Below are 17672 nucleotides of genomic sequence, written 5' to 3'. Positions count from 1 at the left end.
TTTTTAAATGGAACATCCTGTATATTATTGCAATTTGGCTTCTTTTCGGATTACTTCACATAATCCTAAGATATGAATAAATATATTTCGATAGTTTCAGAGATAATATATTTTTCAGCCTTTCTTAAAAAAAATATTATAAATACAAGAACTGTCCTGAAATCAAAACTATATTATATATTTACTTTAGATCATAGACTTAAAATAAAATATAGACTACACTATTTACATCTCAACGCGGACAAACAACCTTTTTTGTACACATGTTTACTTCTGGGTACAGTCGACCGAGCCTTCCTCATCCAGCCTATGTTGTCACGTCTTTAATATTATCAATATTTTTTTTCTTGTTATACACATATATTGAGATATTAATACTACAGTTTAATAAAGTAGGTTTTAATATTCCATAGATGTATTAAATAGTCCTTATACTACTAAATTATAAGTCGGATACTGTTTAATAAGGATAAGTTCTTTACAATATGACAACACCGATTAGAGGCGAGGGAGCCTATTCATTCATTTATTACCTTGTAGTACGTGTCGCACGTGTGCGGTAAAGCTTGGTTGCCGCTATCTCCCCGGCTGTATTAACGCATTTTCTTAGCTTGTAGTCCTTAAGTGTTTATTTTATTGACTTTTTCTGTTCAAAAACTATAAAATATGGTTCGCCAGTGCCAAATTTGCAAGAAATTTGACTTAAATAATCCATTTAAGTCTTGAAACGACTTTTGACCGGTAGGCAACTCTCAATTTACCCATTGGGAGTCAGTGGCGTTGTTGTAGAAAGGCGCTTATTTAGATAATATTTTAGTAAAATGTAAAATCTGAATTTTTTCTCTTATATTACATTATTTACTTACTTACATTGTAACAAAATCATAATTATAACCCTGTTAATAATTAATAATGTTTTTATTAAAAATATATTCCGGTTTATTCTAAAATTATCTTCAGAATCTAAAATAACATACAAGAATTTTAATATGATATTACATTATGAGACAATATTTTTTAATATACCGGGTCGTCTCAAAAGTGGTTCACCGCTATAACTTTTTTATTTTTTCAGATAAAAAAACAGATTTGTATGTTAGTAGGTATATGACATAAATTAGGATTTATTGACGTATTCAATTGTTTTTGGTCTCTTTCTGTTTCACCGAAATGATTACATCTTTTGATTTTTAAAGGCACCCTCGGTATATTTCTACTTTATTCGATAGAAAATGATAATAGAATTCTGAATAGAATGACATATCATATGTCAACTTTTGACATTGTCGCTTAAAAACAAATCGTATTATAAATTTCAATCCAGGGTGCCATGGTGTTGTTAAAAACACTAAGTTTTAATCAAGGAGCCTTGGAAAAATAGTTTTGATCGTCTAATGGGTTTCGTGTCTTGTCTAGGCCGATTAAAAGATGTACAAATCATATTTTTAATCATACATATGTCAATTTTTTCAAATGGAACAAGGGTGACTCGTTAGCATATTTGGAAAAAGCATTTTTTTATGAATATATTGATACCACACACTTGGTATTTCGAGTCAAATTGTCGTTATGAACCACGTGTTACAATTACAATTAAACCATATGCGAAAGTGTCAAAAGTTGACATATGATATGTCATTCTATTCAGAGTGTCATTTTCTATCAAATAAAGTAGAAATATACCGAGGGTGCCGTTTAAAAATTAAAAGTTATAGTCATTTCCGGTGAAACAGGAAGTGACCAAAAACAATTGAATGCGTCAATCAATCCTAATTTATTTCATATACTAACATACTAAATCTTGTTTTTTTTATTTGAAAATATAAAAAAATTATGGGGATGAGCCACTTTTGAGACGCACCCGGTATAATAAAGACAGTACCGAGTTATAAATGTAGTTTTTATTTTATCCACTTCCTATCACCTTCCTTGCTTTAATGGAACAGATTTATGTTTGCTCTAATTTACATAATAAGACATCACTTAACCAGAAAAAAAATTACAACAATCATATTTTTTTTCTCTCCCTGTTGCCGATTCTATTATATCTGTGGAATAGATCCTGTTTTGATTAATATTAGGGGTTGTAAATGTTTGACTAAAATTAATAATTTATTATTAATTTCAAAAATTACCTAATTTCGATGATAAAATTTCTTCTATAACGTGTATTTTATTATTTTTATCCTTTTTGGACTCTAAATTGTTTTTTCTAAACTTTTATTTAAAAAATCTTAATAAAATATAAAAAAGTTTAAATACGATATATTTTTAATTTAATTATAGCTTCATTAAAATAAAAAAATTACCCGGCTATGATACGGAGAGTTCAGGTGTATTGAGAAACGAAAGACAGTGTTGTGTTTCTCGGCAGAGTCGTCAGGGAACGACCGTTACGACAGACACAACCTATCTATCGCTCGTGTCGCACTCGTTATAACCTAAAACAATAACACAACAATAACAAGACAGTGTCTGACCGCATGTTCCAGCTATTTATGAATGAGATGCTCAGTCTATATTTTATTTTAAGTCTATGCTTTAGATGGTATGCACTTACTTTGCTATAAATATGGTAATCAAATATCATACAGGATGTTCAAAATTTTACGCCAAACTTTCTAAAATAGAAAATAATTTTTCTTCTTTTTTTAAATGGAACACCCTGTATATTATTTTTTCAATAGATGGAGAATTAAAAAATGAATATTTTTTGTATTTAGAGTAGATATTTTAAAATTATTAACGGTTTCTGACCCCAGAATGCCATAAGTAGTACAAAAATTCACCACGCCAGTAGAGGGTTAAAATAAAAAAAAGATTTAGAGAAAAAAAGGTTGAAACCAAAGAAATCAAAACTTATTCATGCAACTCTTCGCATTCAAAACTTATTCATGCAACGTTTCGATTGAGAGTCAGTTTACCCGGTAGCGGCTTAAACATGTTTGAGGTTAACTATAAATGCAAATATTTCAATTTTGGTGTTTCTGTTCCGTTATCGTTTTTTTTTTGTAATTTTAAGACGGGTGGATCAGCTCCAATCAGTGATTTAATATTCTCCAAAGTTTTATTTGTTTCAACTTCGACCAACGCGCTTCCTATTGTACAATAGAATAACTTTTACTGGTAATTTTAATATATATTACTCCCACTATCGACTGTTAATAGTTACTAGTTAAAGGCGCCAAATTTCTTTAAAATATGAAATTTACTGGTCTAATGCGTAATTGTTAGCATTTTATAGTGATTGTTAATATTTACTTGGATTTCCCACTTTTTTTTCACAACAGATACGAGATGTCTTGTTCGAGTTTTGATTACAAATTTTTCGAAAAGTACAGTACTGAGCGGGTGATTTTTTGAACATCAATGTCTTAATGAGATATTTTTTTAGTCAAAAAATATTTTCAGTAATGCGGAAATACGGGAGCTGAAAGTAACTTCCTTATTTTAAATGAATACATCTGTTCTCTTCTATAGTTTTAAATGTCCTATAAAATTATACCGTTGAATGAAAGGATTGGGAAGATACGCAACCTGTTGGGCAAATATCGTGACAGGCTGATTTGATTTCCTCTAAGAGCTGTATGGTGGAGCGTCTACTCGTTTTGCAGCCAACGCATAAAACACTAATTTTCTCTAATTGGGCTAGCGAAGGCATATCGAAGATGGTGTGAAACTGAAAGCGACAGAGTTGCCATATTAAAATGTGTAATATCTGTAATAAGTTTGACGAAAATGTCTTTGGATGAAAAATCCGCGTTTATGTATTGAAAATTTATTCGTGTTAAACATCGAATAAACAACAAAAATAAAAAATGTTATAGGTGCTGAATATTTCGTATGATCGAAAAAAGTCGTTTAGTTGGCTTATAATATTTTACATATGAGATAATAGCGATCTTCAATCCAAGTCAACTCTGACGCCGTTCTTTGTTTAATAATATAATATTATATTAAATTGTTTAATGATAGAAAATCCGTGTTACTAACTTACTGTACCCAAAATCCGCAAATCTACGAATTAATCCGTAGTTCTGGCAACACTGTCTCCAGCACACACCCACTCTGTCGACTGAGAGCAGAACTAGAGTAGTATTCTTCCGCGCAGCGGCCCAGTGCTAAACTAAATCTCGGACAGGTTGGCTAGCGGCGACGGTATTGCCAGCTATATCTCGGATAGGTTGTGTGCCTCGAAATCGCCAATAAGGTTGCACATCTTATTTCTTCAATCAACGATTATACGAATTATGATATAAAACGCTCTATACAACAAATTATTAACTCTGTTTAAATTATTTGAACTTATAGAGGAAACAAGTCTCTTTCTAAAGTTATTAATTCTTCTAATAAATGCTGGTAAAAATAAAAACAATGAAAGATAAATATTTATTTAACATATAAGGCTGTCATACACTTTGGTTATTTGGCTCGGTTTTAACCGTGCAGTTAAAACCGCTCGGGTAGAGCGCAGGGGCAAGCAACCTCCACACACTGCCACATTTTGATCAGTTCATTTTATAAGCGCCGTTGTTAAGAACGATACATTCAAGAAACAACTTTCTAGCAGTGACAGAAAAGGAGTAGAAAGAATAGGTGCAATGTTCCCAAAAAAATATATATAGAACTGGCGAAGAACAGCTTAAATAAAACTGCACGGTTTTGCCGGTTTATGTTTATATAACATCAGGTAGGAATGAACAGCTCCAACCGTAGGTATCTGTCGCCAGATATTTTAACCTTACCGGCCATACTGAACCGAACACTCACATGCACTGACGTTTTCAACTGAATTGAACAAACTTAAGTTCTACCTGTTCGGTTAAAATCTTGCAATATAACCGAAGTGTATGGGGCCCTTTACCAGTTGAATTAATAGAAAGAATAAATCTTGTTTAGGTTTATATTCTTACCTGTATATTCCTGAAAGTGTCAATCTTTGCTTTGGACTAGACGAAATAGCCATGGCAATTAAGGCAATATAAGAATAAGGCGGTTTCTCTGGCCGTGGTTGTGTGATCTTCAACGGCAATGGAAAGAAAAGATGTGGGTAGTATGGGTTAAACATACGCTGTGATAGGAAGTGACCGGATTGGGCATTTTGGAGACAGTCGTTGAGTCGGTCCAGGCAGTAGTAATTTGGATCCAGGATAGATCCAGGATTAGCTTGGATATGGAACATTTTTCACAAAATCTGGAAAAGAAGGTCAAAGTTAATATAAAGTGTCACAGATAAAGTCTGCATCACACGGAACTTTTTTATTTATTGACTTTTGAGAAATTTGACTTTGGCAATAGATTATTATTTTGCTTATTATTTTGATTTAGATCAATTTAGATTAAAAATTGCTTTGAAAAGGAAAGAAACTTTTGACTGTTGTCCCCGGGTATCTGTCAAATTTGACATTGAAGGTAACAAATGGCTAAAAAATGGGTTTGCTGGTAGAATTTCGAAAAACTTTGTTTGAAAAAGTTGTTTCTTTTTTATTTTTATATAAGTGTACCAATTTTCAGACATCTAGATAAAAATAAAATTTTATAATTTTTAACTAATAGCAGCCGATTTTTGTAGTAGAAGCAAAAAGAACTGATGATAGTTCGTTTGTTAGTCAAATAGACCTAGCGATCCTACTTCAAAAGGGTGAAAGTAGAATTTGAAGTCCAGCAGCCTACCGTCCGATTAGTCTTCTCGATACACAGGGTAAACTATATGAGCACTTGATACTAAATAAACTAAATGAACTAGAAAGAACAGGAGGGCTCTCAAACTATCAGTTTGGTTTTAGAAAAGGCAGACAAACGGTTGGAGCAATTGCTGAATTGCTTATTCTTGGAAAGCCATCTGCACCTAAAGGACCTTTAGATGTAACCGATGTAACTAAACATGGTTGCAAGCTCAAATGGAAGAAACCTGATGATGATGGTGGTACTCCAATTGATCATTACGCAATCGAAAAGCTCGATCCAACAACTGGTCAATGGATACCCTGTGGAAGAAGTACTGAACCAGAAGCAAATATAACTGGCTTACAAGAGGGCAAACCTTACAAATTCAAAGTTAAGGCTGTAAATAAAGAGGGCGAATCAGAACCTCTTGAAACAGAAAAGTCTATAATAGCTAAAAATCCCTTTGGTAAGTTCTAGCAACTTTTTAATTATCGTTAATTAATACTAATTCTAAATTTTAGATGAACCTAGGCCGTCCCGATATAAGAATAAGGCGGTTTCTCTGGCCGTGGTTGTGTGATCTTCAACGGCAATGGAAAGAAAAGATGTGGGTAGTATGGGTTAAACATACGCTGTGATAGGAAGTGACCGGATTGGGCATTTTGGTTGGAGCAATTGCTGAATTGCTAAAAAAGGCTTTAGAAGCAGCGGACTACGCACCGAACAATCGAAAGCTATGTGCTGTGATAACTCTAGATGTAAGAAACGCATTTAATAGCGCATCCTGGCAAATTATTCTGGATAGATTAAAAAAGAGAGGCATCGAGAAGAGATTAATGCGACTTATCGCATCATATCTATCAGACAGGAACTTGATACTAGATGCAGATAACCAGGTTAAAATTGTGGAGATTAATAGTGGGGTACCATAGGGCTCGGTACTGGGTCCCACCCTGTGGAATATTTTATACGACGACCTTCTTGAAACAAAAATGGCTGAGGGTACCAAACTAATTGGATTTGCGGACGACCTGGCAATGGTGGTAGTTGCAAAAACTGAAGAGGCACCGATGAACACTGCCAACACTAGTTTGATTAGAGTCTTAAATTGGATGAAAAAAATAAACTTCAATTAGCCCCACACAAGACGGAGGCAATTTTGTTGACAACCAAAAGGAAAATTTCAGAAATACATTTTAACCTTGAAGACGTAGAAATTAAACGCAGCAACCATCAGTATGGCTTGATACCAAAATGAAATTTAGCGAGTACATTGATAAAACGGTAACCAAAGCAAGCAAAACATTAGCTGTACTGTCGCGCCTACTTTCAAATGCCGCTGGATCAAAAGCTTCTAAGAGAAGGGTTCATTCACTCCCAACTTCTATATGCTGCACCTATATGGTACAAGGCAATGGAAAATAATAATAAAGCAGAAAATAAACAGTATACAGCGTACAGCGGCTATAAGAGTCAGCAGTGCCTACAGAACCATCTCTGCAGAGGCTTTTCGCGTTATAACGGGTATACCCCCAATGCATCTCTTGGTTCAAGAACGAGTTGAAACCTACTAAGAATGGGTCAACGGCAAGTATGGAAGGTGGACGTATAATTTAATTCCTAATATTAGAGAATGGGTAGAGAGGCCATATGGTGAAGTAGATTATTATACCACCCAGACCCTGTCGGGCCATGGTTGTTTCAAAAGTTATTTATTTAATCGAACGAAATCACCAACAAACCATTGTGTATACTGTAACGAGTTAGATGATGCTCAACATACCTTGTCCGAATGTCTAAGATGGTCGGTGTTGACATCAGTATTATATAACTATGAGCATTCCTTTTACAGCAGAAACTATGATGAATAGCCTGAAAGGAGGAGAAAAAAACTGGACTCTGGCCTATACAGTGATAAGAGGAATCATAAAAACTAAAGAGGAAGAAGCACGTAGAAATACGTAGACAGTCCTCACGTCGAAGAAATGCGAAAGCGGTACCGGCGTGATGTGTCGTAGAGAAGGGGAGGTGGTTTTAGTCAGTAGGAATCTGACACTCCGTCTTATGCAAGATTTCCTCCTCCTCTAAAAAAAAACCTAGCGGTCGTATAATATATTCAGTTATATTTATTCATCTATACCGGGTGTTCCATCGTCGTTGGGAACATAGGAAATCCCCTGCAAAATTTGAACTGTCCAGATATTGGCTCCCCTATGGATTTTATAGCGAAGTCGTAAATATACTTTTTAAAGGTCTACATTAATTTGGTAAACACACATGCCAAATTTGAACAATTTTGGACAAGCCGATTTTAGGTAATTTGAGAAAAACTTAATCGATTTTTAAATTAAAACTGAATAGGTAACAATCAAACACCAGTCAAAAAGTGACATACCTTAAGTTGTCAGCGTCATTTTCAAACTTAACTTAATTTTAATAAAATTTAATTTACCTACAAATTTCATAAAAAATTATTAAAATCGGTCCACTAGAACACAATATATATAATTTTAAAGTACATGAAAATTTTAAGGTGTCCTTTTTTCGTGCCTGTGAGTGTAAAATGTTCAAATAATAAAATCGTTTCTTACTACGAAAATTACACTACTGAATGTAAATTTGTTTCAGTGAATTAATTCTTCACCCTGTACTATAACAAACTTTAGTGTTAGGACTGCTTTTACTTCCCGAACTGATTTATCTTCACAACTAATTAGAGAATCCTAAACTAACTTCAGCGGAGACCCTCATAATAGTAGTTGAAGTGATTGATATTAGAGTCGGATCTAGCCTGAAGCTACTCGTTTAGTTGGTTTAATTAATAAAATAAAACAATACCACTGATATGCTGGATACTACTCATTGCTAACTCTTTTCAACATGATACGACCAAAGAGTCCAAAGTCTTGATAACTGTGGCTGCAGACTGCAGCAGTTGGAAAATTATTGTTTCTTTTTAATTACAAATCACAAACATAAACTTTCTGTAATTGCATCTGAAGACAAAATTTGTCAATTTAGATGATTTTTCGTTATTTCGTTAATTTCGTAATTTTTTTATTCGTTAATTTTATAACTTAGAATGTGGCGACTAGATTTTTAAGTTTATAATTACTGATATAAACTCTCTAGGACGAAAAAGGGCACCTTAAAATTTTTATGTATTTTAAAGTTTTATATATTGTGGTCTAGTGGACCGATTGCGATAATTTTTTAAGAAATTTGTAGCTAAATTATTTGACTTTTTAGTACCTTTTTCTAAATTAAAAATGAAAGTTGCTATCTGTCAATTATACGCGGGAAAACAAAATGTTGACATTTTGGTGAAAGTTTGAAACACCTTACGGAGTACGTTAACAAAGCAAGGAATTTAAAAACAAATTTTATAAACTAATCGAAAAAAGTTAAGGATATTGTGTTTTCGCCAGGAAGAAAATTTTTCAGGAAAAATGTGTTATAGCTATTAATACCTATGTCGTTTGTGTTTAAAAAAAATACTGTTTGTAAACATAAAAAATTGTACCCAAACAAATAAAAAGCATTATCTTCAAAAATGTACATTTAATTTTTGTTCACAATAGAACTTGTTGGCGCGTTGCTAAGCGGCAGTTTGCGATATTGTGGATATATGCGGTGGTTATTCTGTCATCGATAATATGAACAGACGTCACTTAACAGTAGAGGAAGCAAATCAAGCGATTGGGTTGCTTATTGGCAGTGCGCGACAGATTGATGTGGCTGATCGATTTAATGTCAGCCAAAGTGTAATTTCTAGACTTAAAACCCGGTTTAATGAGACTGGATCTGTCATAGAGAGGCATAGGAACGGTAGACCGAGATCAACAAATGCTAGGGAGGACCGAAGCTTACTGAGGGGAGCTAGGATGGATCCTGCAAGAAACTGCACATTGCTCAGGCAGGACCTTTTCGCTGTGAGCAGAGTACGTATTACCTCTCGGACGGCCTTAACTCGATTAAAAGAAGCAGGTTTACATTACTATAGGCCTATAAGACGCCCTCCGTTGACCGCAGGAATGAAAGAGCTAACTGGAATGATGAGTGGTATACTGTGATGTTCAGCGATGAAAGCCGCTTTTGTCTTCGTACTGACAGACATACAGTTCGTGTGTGGAGACAAAGAAATACAAGACTTAACGACCGATATGTTCAAGAAGTGCATCCCTTTGGAGGTGGAGGTGTAATGAGCTGGGGTGGAATTTTCTACGGAGGTCGAACGGAATTGTATGTCTGTGAAGGTATAAAGACAGGTGAAATTTATGCTGACGACATCATTGATAACACATGGTAAATGATTATCGCTGGAATTTGGTACCCAATTTCAGATTTCTAGATGATAACTCTCTCCAGATTTAAACTGTATCGAACATGCTTGGGACATGCTTGGAAAAGCACTAATTGCCCATGAACGTGGTCACTGAAGCGAGTTCTTCCACATTTATGGGATACCTTCGACCAAAATGCCTTGCATTTAATTTTAAGTATGCCTCGTCGAGTTGAAGCAGTAATGACCAATAGAGGTGGAATTACTCGTAGTAATTAATAGTTTTTTTTTCTTTTTGGATATTATCAATCTTACATTATTAGAGAAAGATTGTCTGTAAAAATGAATTAAACATTTTTTTTTCAAAAGATTTTCAAAGTTTCGTTTCTGAAAGGGCAGAGAAAGTAAAGAGAGGAAGTAAATGTACGTTATACACTTTTTTTCATAAACTTTTTTTTCATAGAAAATTCACAATATCCCTAATTTTTTTCGATTAGTTAGTGCACTAAATCCTAAATCCTTAGCACACAACAGTTTGCAAAACGCCAATTTCAGATCGAGTTTTCCGTATGTCAAACTGCATTTTCTAGGCTAGTCGTAGAAAAACACTATTTTATAAGTGCTTTTTGACGACCCAAAATCAATGCTAAATTTGCTGTAAATCGTTACTGTCTTATTCAAAACCGAATATCTCCAATACAAATAAAATTAATGTGATAAATCAATAAACAAAGACACAAAAAAAATACCAGAACACCTTATCACTGAGTGCGCCGAGACGACGACCATTCATGCCATGAACCTTGGTACGTCTGATGTCGTGGATGGAGAGCTGGCCTCTGTGGAGCCGTCTCAGATACTGGCTTTTGTTAAAGCCCTGAGACTGTATGATGAGTTATAATTCGTTATAACTCAAGAAAGGGGAACACACAATAGATCTATAAGGTCGCGGTGATTAACTCCCCTCCTAAACATTTTTTATGTTTATATTCTACAATTGTTTTTCAAAGTAAAATGGATAAAAAATTGAAATCTTTATTAATATAAAATTATTAAAAAATCAGTCATGAAAAAATTAACATGAACACAAATAAAGAAAAGTTATGGAACTATGGACTTATCTAGATGATAAAATGATTTTTAAATTCCTTGCCATGTTAACATATTCCACAGGGCGTTTCAAACTTTCACCATAGTATCAACATTTGGTTTTCCCTCGTATAATTGACAGATGGAAACTTTTTTTTTAATTGAAGAAGAAATACTAAAAAGTCAAATAATTTAGCTGCACACTGTGCTTATAAAATCATCAAAATCGGCCCATTAGAACAAAATATATTGTACTTACATTATATATCCAAATTTTAAGATACCCGTTTTTCGTGCCGGTGAGTGTAGTTTTTGGCAAGAATCTGCATGAACACCCTGTACTTAACTACATTTCTTATTGTTTATAAGAAAATTAGGGGTCTAATTGCATTTAGATGACAATTCAGATCGTGCGAATTTTTGATTGCTCATATTTTTGGTTTATTACGTAAATAAGCACGAAGCGCATGTTTTATGTAAACCTATCTCGATAAACGTTATAATTGAGAGAGGTTCCTTGAATGTTTTAAAATTAGAAAAGGTCTGAAAACAATCACGACTGTTGTTTTGAAAATACTTTAGAGTATATTTAACTTTAGCTTTAAGCATTTATTGTTTTTGGCGGATATTATAATTAAATGCTATCTTTTGTATTTATTTAAAATAAATAATTGCCAGAGATAATTTATTTGTCTATAGTTCATAAATAAAATAGTAGTTACATAGACCAAATATTAGCAAAACGGTGTCAAAGACGGCTTAGGAATGACAATCGATTGTAATTTTTGTCAGTCTTGTAAAAAAACGCCACATCGCATAGTTTTTGAGCAAAAACATTCTGGAGAAAAACTTTTTTTCTTCAAAAATTTGGTGCATAAAATAAATACAATGGAAGTCTTCTTTTCAGAAGTTCTTCAGGGTTCAGTACCCAAAGGGTAAAAGCGGGAACCCTATTACTAAGACTTCGCTGTCCGTCCGTCCGTCCGTCTGTCACAAAGATCTATCTTATGAACCGATATGGCTAGACAGTTGAAATTTTTACAGATAATGTATCTATGTTGACGCTATAAGAACAAATACTAAAAACAGAATTATACATTCATTCACATTTAACAGAATAAATGTTTATAAATAAAAAAGTATTTCCACTAAACATTATCTTTTAAGTAAGAATTTTACATAGAATCTTTCAAGTCCTCGGTGGTTAAACCGTTAGGACTTTACGCTGCTATGACATTGGAGCCGTAGTAAGGCAGGTTCTAATGGTAGTCAAGGCGACTTCTTTTTAATCGTTTACCTTGACCAATTTTTATTATATACATATTCTTTTGTCCAAACTTTATGACATTACCACTAGGGTTTCCGGAACCGGAGCTGTTTTTCGGAACCGGGAATTTCGGTACCGCGCCTCTGGTTCGGTACTTCTTCCACGCCTCTGGTTCGGTACCATGCCTCTGGCCAATGGTGGTGCAGTTCATTAATCAGAAAGCAAGGGATTGTTTTTCAAACGGTCTAAGACACTCGAAAAAGTTCCTCAGAACTTACGACCGAGAAAAATCAAAGGTTTTGCTTGATTTAAGTAAAAACAATCTTCGGATTGTAACGGCGTTTCTAACAGGACACTGTCTCCTCAACGAACACCTCAGTAGGCTGAAACTGAGAAACAACGGCGAATGCAGATTTTGTGGGAAAAATGGGGAAACACCAGAACACCGTATCACTCAGTGCGCCGAGACGACGACCATTCGTGCCATGAACCTTGGTACGTCTGATGTCGAGGATGGAGAGCTGGCCTCTGTGGAGCCGTCTCAGATACTGGCTTTTGTTAAAGCCCTGAGACTGTATGATGAGTTATAACTCGTTATAACTCAAGAAAGGGGAACACACAATAGATCTATAAGGTCGCGGTGATTAACTCCCCTCCTAAACATTCTACAAATTCTACAATTGTTTTTTAAAGTAAAATTGATAATGATATTTTAATTGAGATTTTTATTGAAAATAATATCACATTATTAAGTAATCAGTCATGAAAAAATTAACATGAACACAAATAAAGAAAAAAGTATAGGTAACTTAAATTTCACATCAAACAACATAAAAACAACATTTTTTCTACAAACATTAAAATCGGGATATCCCTAAAAATTAGTATTATTATCTTATTGTTTCGAAAAAAAGCGTGAGCTTGGAATGTGTTTTTTTTATTACTAAACATCTTCATTGATTTCCTTTTAGGTCGTTTTAATACTTGGTATTTCTGGTGCTTGCCGCCGCGCCGTAAGGAACTTACCAAAATGATGGTCGATAACATAGAAGATAAAGATTCAATTTTGATTGGTAAAGTACCCAATACAAAAACAAACATAGACCGAGTCTTTACAATGTCAAATTTGAATTATATTGAGATTTACCGAAAATACGCAGCTCTTCGTCCAAGAAATGCTACCAGTCGCAGATTGTTTTTAAAATATCAGAATAAAAGATGTGTTAACCAAGTGGTCGGCATAAATTCTATTGGTAAGATACCTAGCATGATAGCAAAACACTTGAAGCTGCCAGATTATGAGGTCTACACTGGGCATTGTCTCCGGATAACTTCAGCAGGGGGTGATATATTTAGTTTGAGGATGGAAATTTTCGACAGTGGCCGAGGGATACGTCGAGGATTCTATCAACAATAAAATTCAAATATCAAATAAAATTTTAGAGTGTCAAATACCGGGATCAAGTACCTCTACATTAAAATTGGATAGTGTCTCAAGTCCCAAAACCCTCACATCTCAAGCAAAATCAGAACTATCTAGTTTAGAATTAAATATTGGTTCGTGTACTTTTGTACACGAACGTATATATGTATATACGTATATAATGTATTTTGTTTGTTGTACTATTAATGCTAATATTGTAAATAATAACTAGAATATGCATTAGTGTTAAGTTTGATATTTTTTATTTGTTTATTCTTGAATATTTCGAAATAAATAATTAGTTATGATTTAGTTCGTCTCATTTTCCAAAAATCAAAATTCCAAAATCCCATATAATTTACACGCAGTGTGCAAAATAGGCATTTCGCGCATTATATACTTCGCGCACCGTAGGACTACGTCATGGTAACGTAGGAAAATGAAAAAAATGTGTCAATTCGCACATTGCTATCAATTCGTGAACCTTGTCATTTTTTGACGTATGTAGAAAAATAATTTTTTAATACAATGAAAAATTTTCAAATGAAAAAATATAAAATTATTAAGTCACGAGAAAGTAAGCATGAACACAAATAATGAACACAAGCAAAAAAACCGAAAACACATAGGTAGCCGAAACACAAAACCGAAAACACATACATGTAAAATAAAAATTTTAATCAATAATAAAAATTTTAGTAAATAATAAAAAAATTTACGAGCTTTCTCTATGCTACGTAGCAAGAAATTTGCTTATCTGTTATGCAAAAAGTCTAGTTCTGAGCTCCATTAAAGCTTCGTTTAAAAAACAAACGAGACTATTCTGGTACTGAAGCTGAACTATTCAGCTGGTAATGAATAAGGTATGATATTACATAATTTACTTACTTCCTTTTATTAAAAAGCACAAACCACAGCAACACTTTATATTTATCACTAAACGCAGGACTAAAATCCAGTAGTTTTCCAGAATAGTAGAAATATCACTCCCGAACCCAAATTTTATCGATCACCGCAACCAACTCTAATTACCGTACCGATTCCAAACGATCTATCCCGCCTGGAAGTGATTTCCTGGCACACGTACCCACACGCACGTACCACTACTCTCCCACTCTAGATCTCGGCTCAGCCCATCCAGACTTAAGCCGCCTTAAAGTGTAGTTTTTTCGGGGCGGGCCCTACCGAACGAGAACAGCGGTTGGCCGCGACGGTAATAGACAAAACGTTAGGTAAACATTGGCGGTTTGTTGTTAATACGTTCCGGATTTAATTAGTTTTCTTTAGGTTCGTTAGGTGTTTTTTTATTGTCGGAGGGTGGGAAATGATTTTGTTTTGTAGCAACTGATTTTTGAAGATCTATTATTCCTTGCATTCTCCATTTCAATAAAGTTAAAGAGTGTTATTTTTACATTGCGTTTTTCAATCCAGCTTTCAATTAAAAAACTAATGAGTATGCGACATTTGTCAGGTAAAAATAACGCAGTCTGGCAAAAAAATGCAATAGATATACAGGATGTCCCAGGCTGAGCGTGCATTAGAAGTTTCTAGAGAACTACAGATACTTTCTAGAGATTTTATTCTAAAGTTTAAAGAAACTGGATCGGTCAAAAATAAAAACGGACAGGGCCCAGGGGTGGAACTCTGTAACGAAATAGCGATTGGTAGCGATGAAGAACACTGTCGCTTGCCGTTTAGTTTGTACGGCCAGGGTCAGTATTCTTCATTGCTACTGATCGCTATTTAATTACAGAGTTTCAGCCCAAGGTACTGAATGAACAAATGCAGATGGAATTTATTGGTCAGGTATCGGTCAATCCAGAGGCATCAACAGGCCAGTTGGCATCAATCACAGGTATACTCGAACATCTGTCAGAAGAGTATTGAAAATGCACAAATTCCATCCCTACAAATTGAAGATTCTGCAGGAACTTGGTGACGTCTTTCCAGATAAAAGAATTCAGTTCTGTGAACTAATGACAGAGGAAATTCGAAGGGAACCTTCACTCAGTAAAAATATTTGTTTTAATGATGAGTACTCATTTTTTTTAAACGGAAATGTGAATAGGCAGAACTGCAGATACTAGAGCGATGAGAATACGCATATTGTTGTTGAAGGACACACCCAACATCCCCAAAAGCTCAATGTTTGGTGCAGAATACTAGGCGATAAAATTATACGTCCATTTTTCATCGACGGAAATTTGACTGGTGATGCTTATGTGGAAATACTGAACAATTTGATAGAGCCAGCCATTGTAAATGAGGTTGAAAATCAAAGAGATTTGGTAGGAAATTTAACTCTTAATAAAGACCTCATACACTTTCAGCAAGATGGAGACCCTCCGCATTATTCTATTGTCACAAGGCGGTAGATATTATCCAAGGCAATGGATTGGCAGAAGGGAATATATATATCCAATCGAATGACCGCTAAGGTCACCTGATCTCACTCCTTTAGACTTTTTCTTGTGGGGTTACACTAAATCCATAGTCTACAAGACAAAACCAGATTCGTTGCAAGAATTGCGGCAAAGCTAGGATAACTGAAGCATGTCGAAATATTCCGAGAGAGACTTTCCAAAAAGTGAGAGAAGAATTTGAAAACCGTTTGTATTTTTGTATGATTTTTGAATTTTTTTTGTTTGAGAAATACCTCATTGGCCTCATTTAGCTAGGTCCCATTTTGTTCAAAAAATACGTCATATGTATTCCCCTCGATATTATAGAAACGGTATTTTTTATTTTTTTTATATCTTTTTTGCAACAATGATGATATTTAATACCCTAGTCTTGACCGCTTTACCCTAGTATTTACGCTTGTGAGCTCGATCTCTATTAAGACTCTTTTTGGGTCGCCATAGTGACCCAGGTGTCATCCCTTTCTTAAGACGTAGCACTCCTACCACAAACATTTCAATCTTTTTCCAGTTTGCTTCACTTTGGAGCATTTTGTGCAGGACATTTTCCGGCGTCATTATGCCTATGTCGTAATTTTACGACATAGGCGTAATTTTAGGCTGCGTATGTTTGTCCGTGGTGAAGAAGAAAAGAATGTGTGTTCTGCTGCGTCTTCTTCATATCCACAGCCTCTAAAAATGGAAGTTCAAACTCTATTCATTTACTCACTTATGCCTGGTATCAGAGAAATGGCCCACCGTACTTTTGTGCGTGCATTTTTTATTAGGTTTTCTTATTTCTTCTAGTCGTTCACAAAAAGTGATATTTATATGAAGAGAAAATATGTACAGATTCACCCATTATTTGTTTAAAGGTAAAAATTTGTTTGTAATTTATTACAAGAATCGTTATTTACCTGTCATGTAAAGCATACTTTATCATAACAATTTTTTATCATCCTTATAGAGTGGCGCACCTCAGTCGCCTCGGTTAATTATATAAAAACGGAAAGATGTTCATACAAAATATACACACATAGTATATGTGGGGAGGAAGGAAAGCTTACCAAGAAGATTCCTATTTGGATATGTTTGAGCATAAACCATTCAGAACAACATGCAATTTTCCTCACAAAATAATCACTATAGTAACATATTCATACCTTCCGCCAGCAGATACTGCTTCATATTTCTTGACAAAATAATAAATACTTACTTATGAAATTATTGTAAGTAAATTAAATAAAAGTAAACTGTTACAAATTTAAATAAGGTCTATAAATCAATGTCGATTTTGAAAATAGCTACTAACTGTCACTAGAAAATTGCTATGGCGACACCAGCCATCTTAATTGACATTTTATTGAAAAATCGCTTTTTACTCAAAATCTGAGCCAGGTAGGTACAGGACACTAATATAGTTTGAAATATCTTTTAAATCTGCTTCTATTTGTTTTAAAAAATAAAGAGTGTTAAAATATTTATAATAGATCAGCAATTTTTGGCACCCCTGTATACAAATTTTTCAGTAAAGTTTATTTCTCT

General features: G+C 34.2%; 1 protein-coding gene across 3 annotated transcripts in view; it reads right to left on the bottom strand.

The window, feature by feature from the left end:
- The window catches only part of LOC115887069 (fork head domain-containing protein FD2-like), a 34357-nt gene extending 17041 nt beyond the window's left edge, over positions 1 to 17316 (bottom strand). The window contains exons 1-2 of one of the 3 annotated variants that reach the window (XM_030906392.1): positions 17195 to 17316; positions 4914 to 5194 (exon numbers count right to left, since the gene is read on the bottom strand). In XM_030906392.1, coding sequence (XP_030762252.1) covers positions 4914 to 5182 — 269 coding nt within the window. In that variant the 5' untranslated portion in view covers positions 5183 to 5194; positions 17195 to 17316. Of the gene's footprint in view, positions 1 to 4913; positions 5195 to 5255; positions 5383 to 14616; positions 14788 to 17194 lie in introns of those variants that run through there. The other 2 variants (XM_030906390.1, XM_030906389.1) reach the window with 2 other exon arrangements.
- Between the last annotated feature and the right edge of the window lie 356 nt (positions 17317 to 17672).

Source organism: Sitophilus oryzae, unplaced genomic scaffold, assembly GCF_002938485.1.
Source record: "Sitophilus oryzae breed Bouriz unplaced genomic scaffold, Soryzae_2.0 scaffold_551_pilon_pilon, whole genome shotgun sequence".
Classification (NCBI taxonomy): domain Eukaryota; kingdom Metazoa; phylum Arthropoda; class Insecta; order Coleoptera; family Curculionidae; genus Sitophilus; species Sitophilus oryzae.
This window is presented reverse-complemented; position numbering and strand designations above follow the sequence as displayed.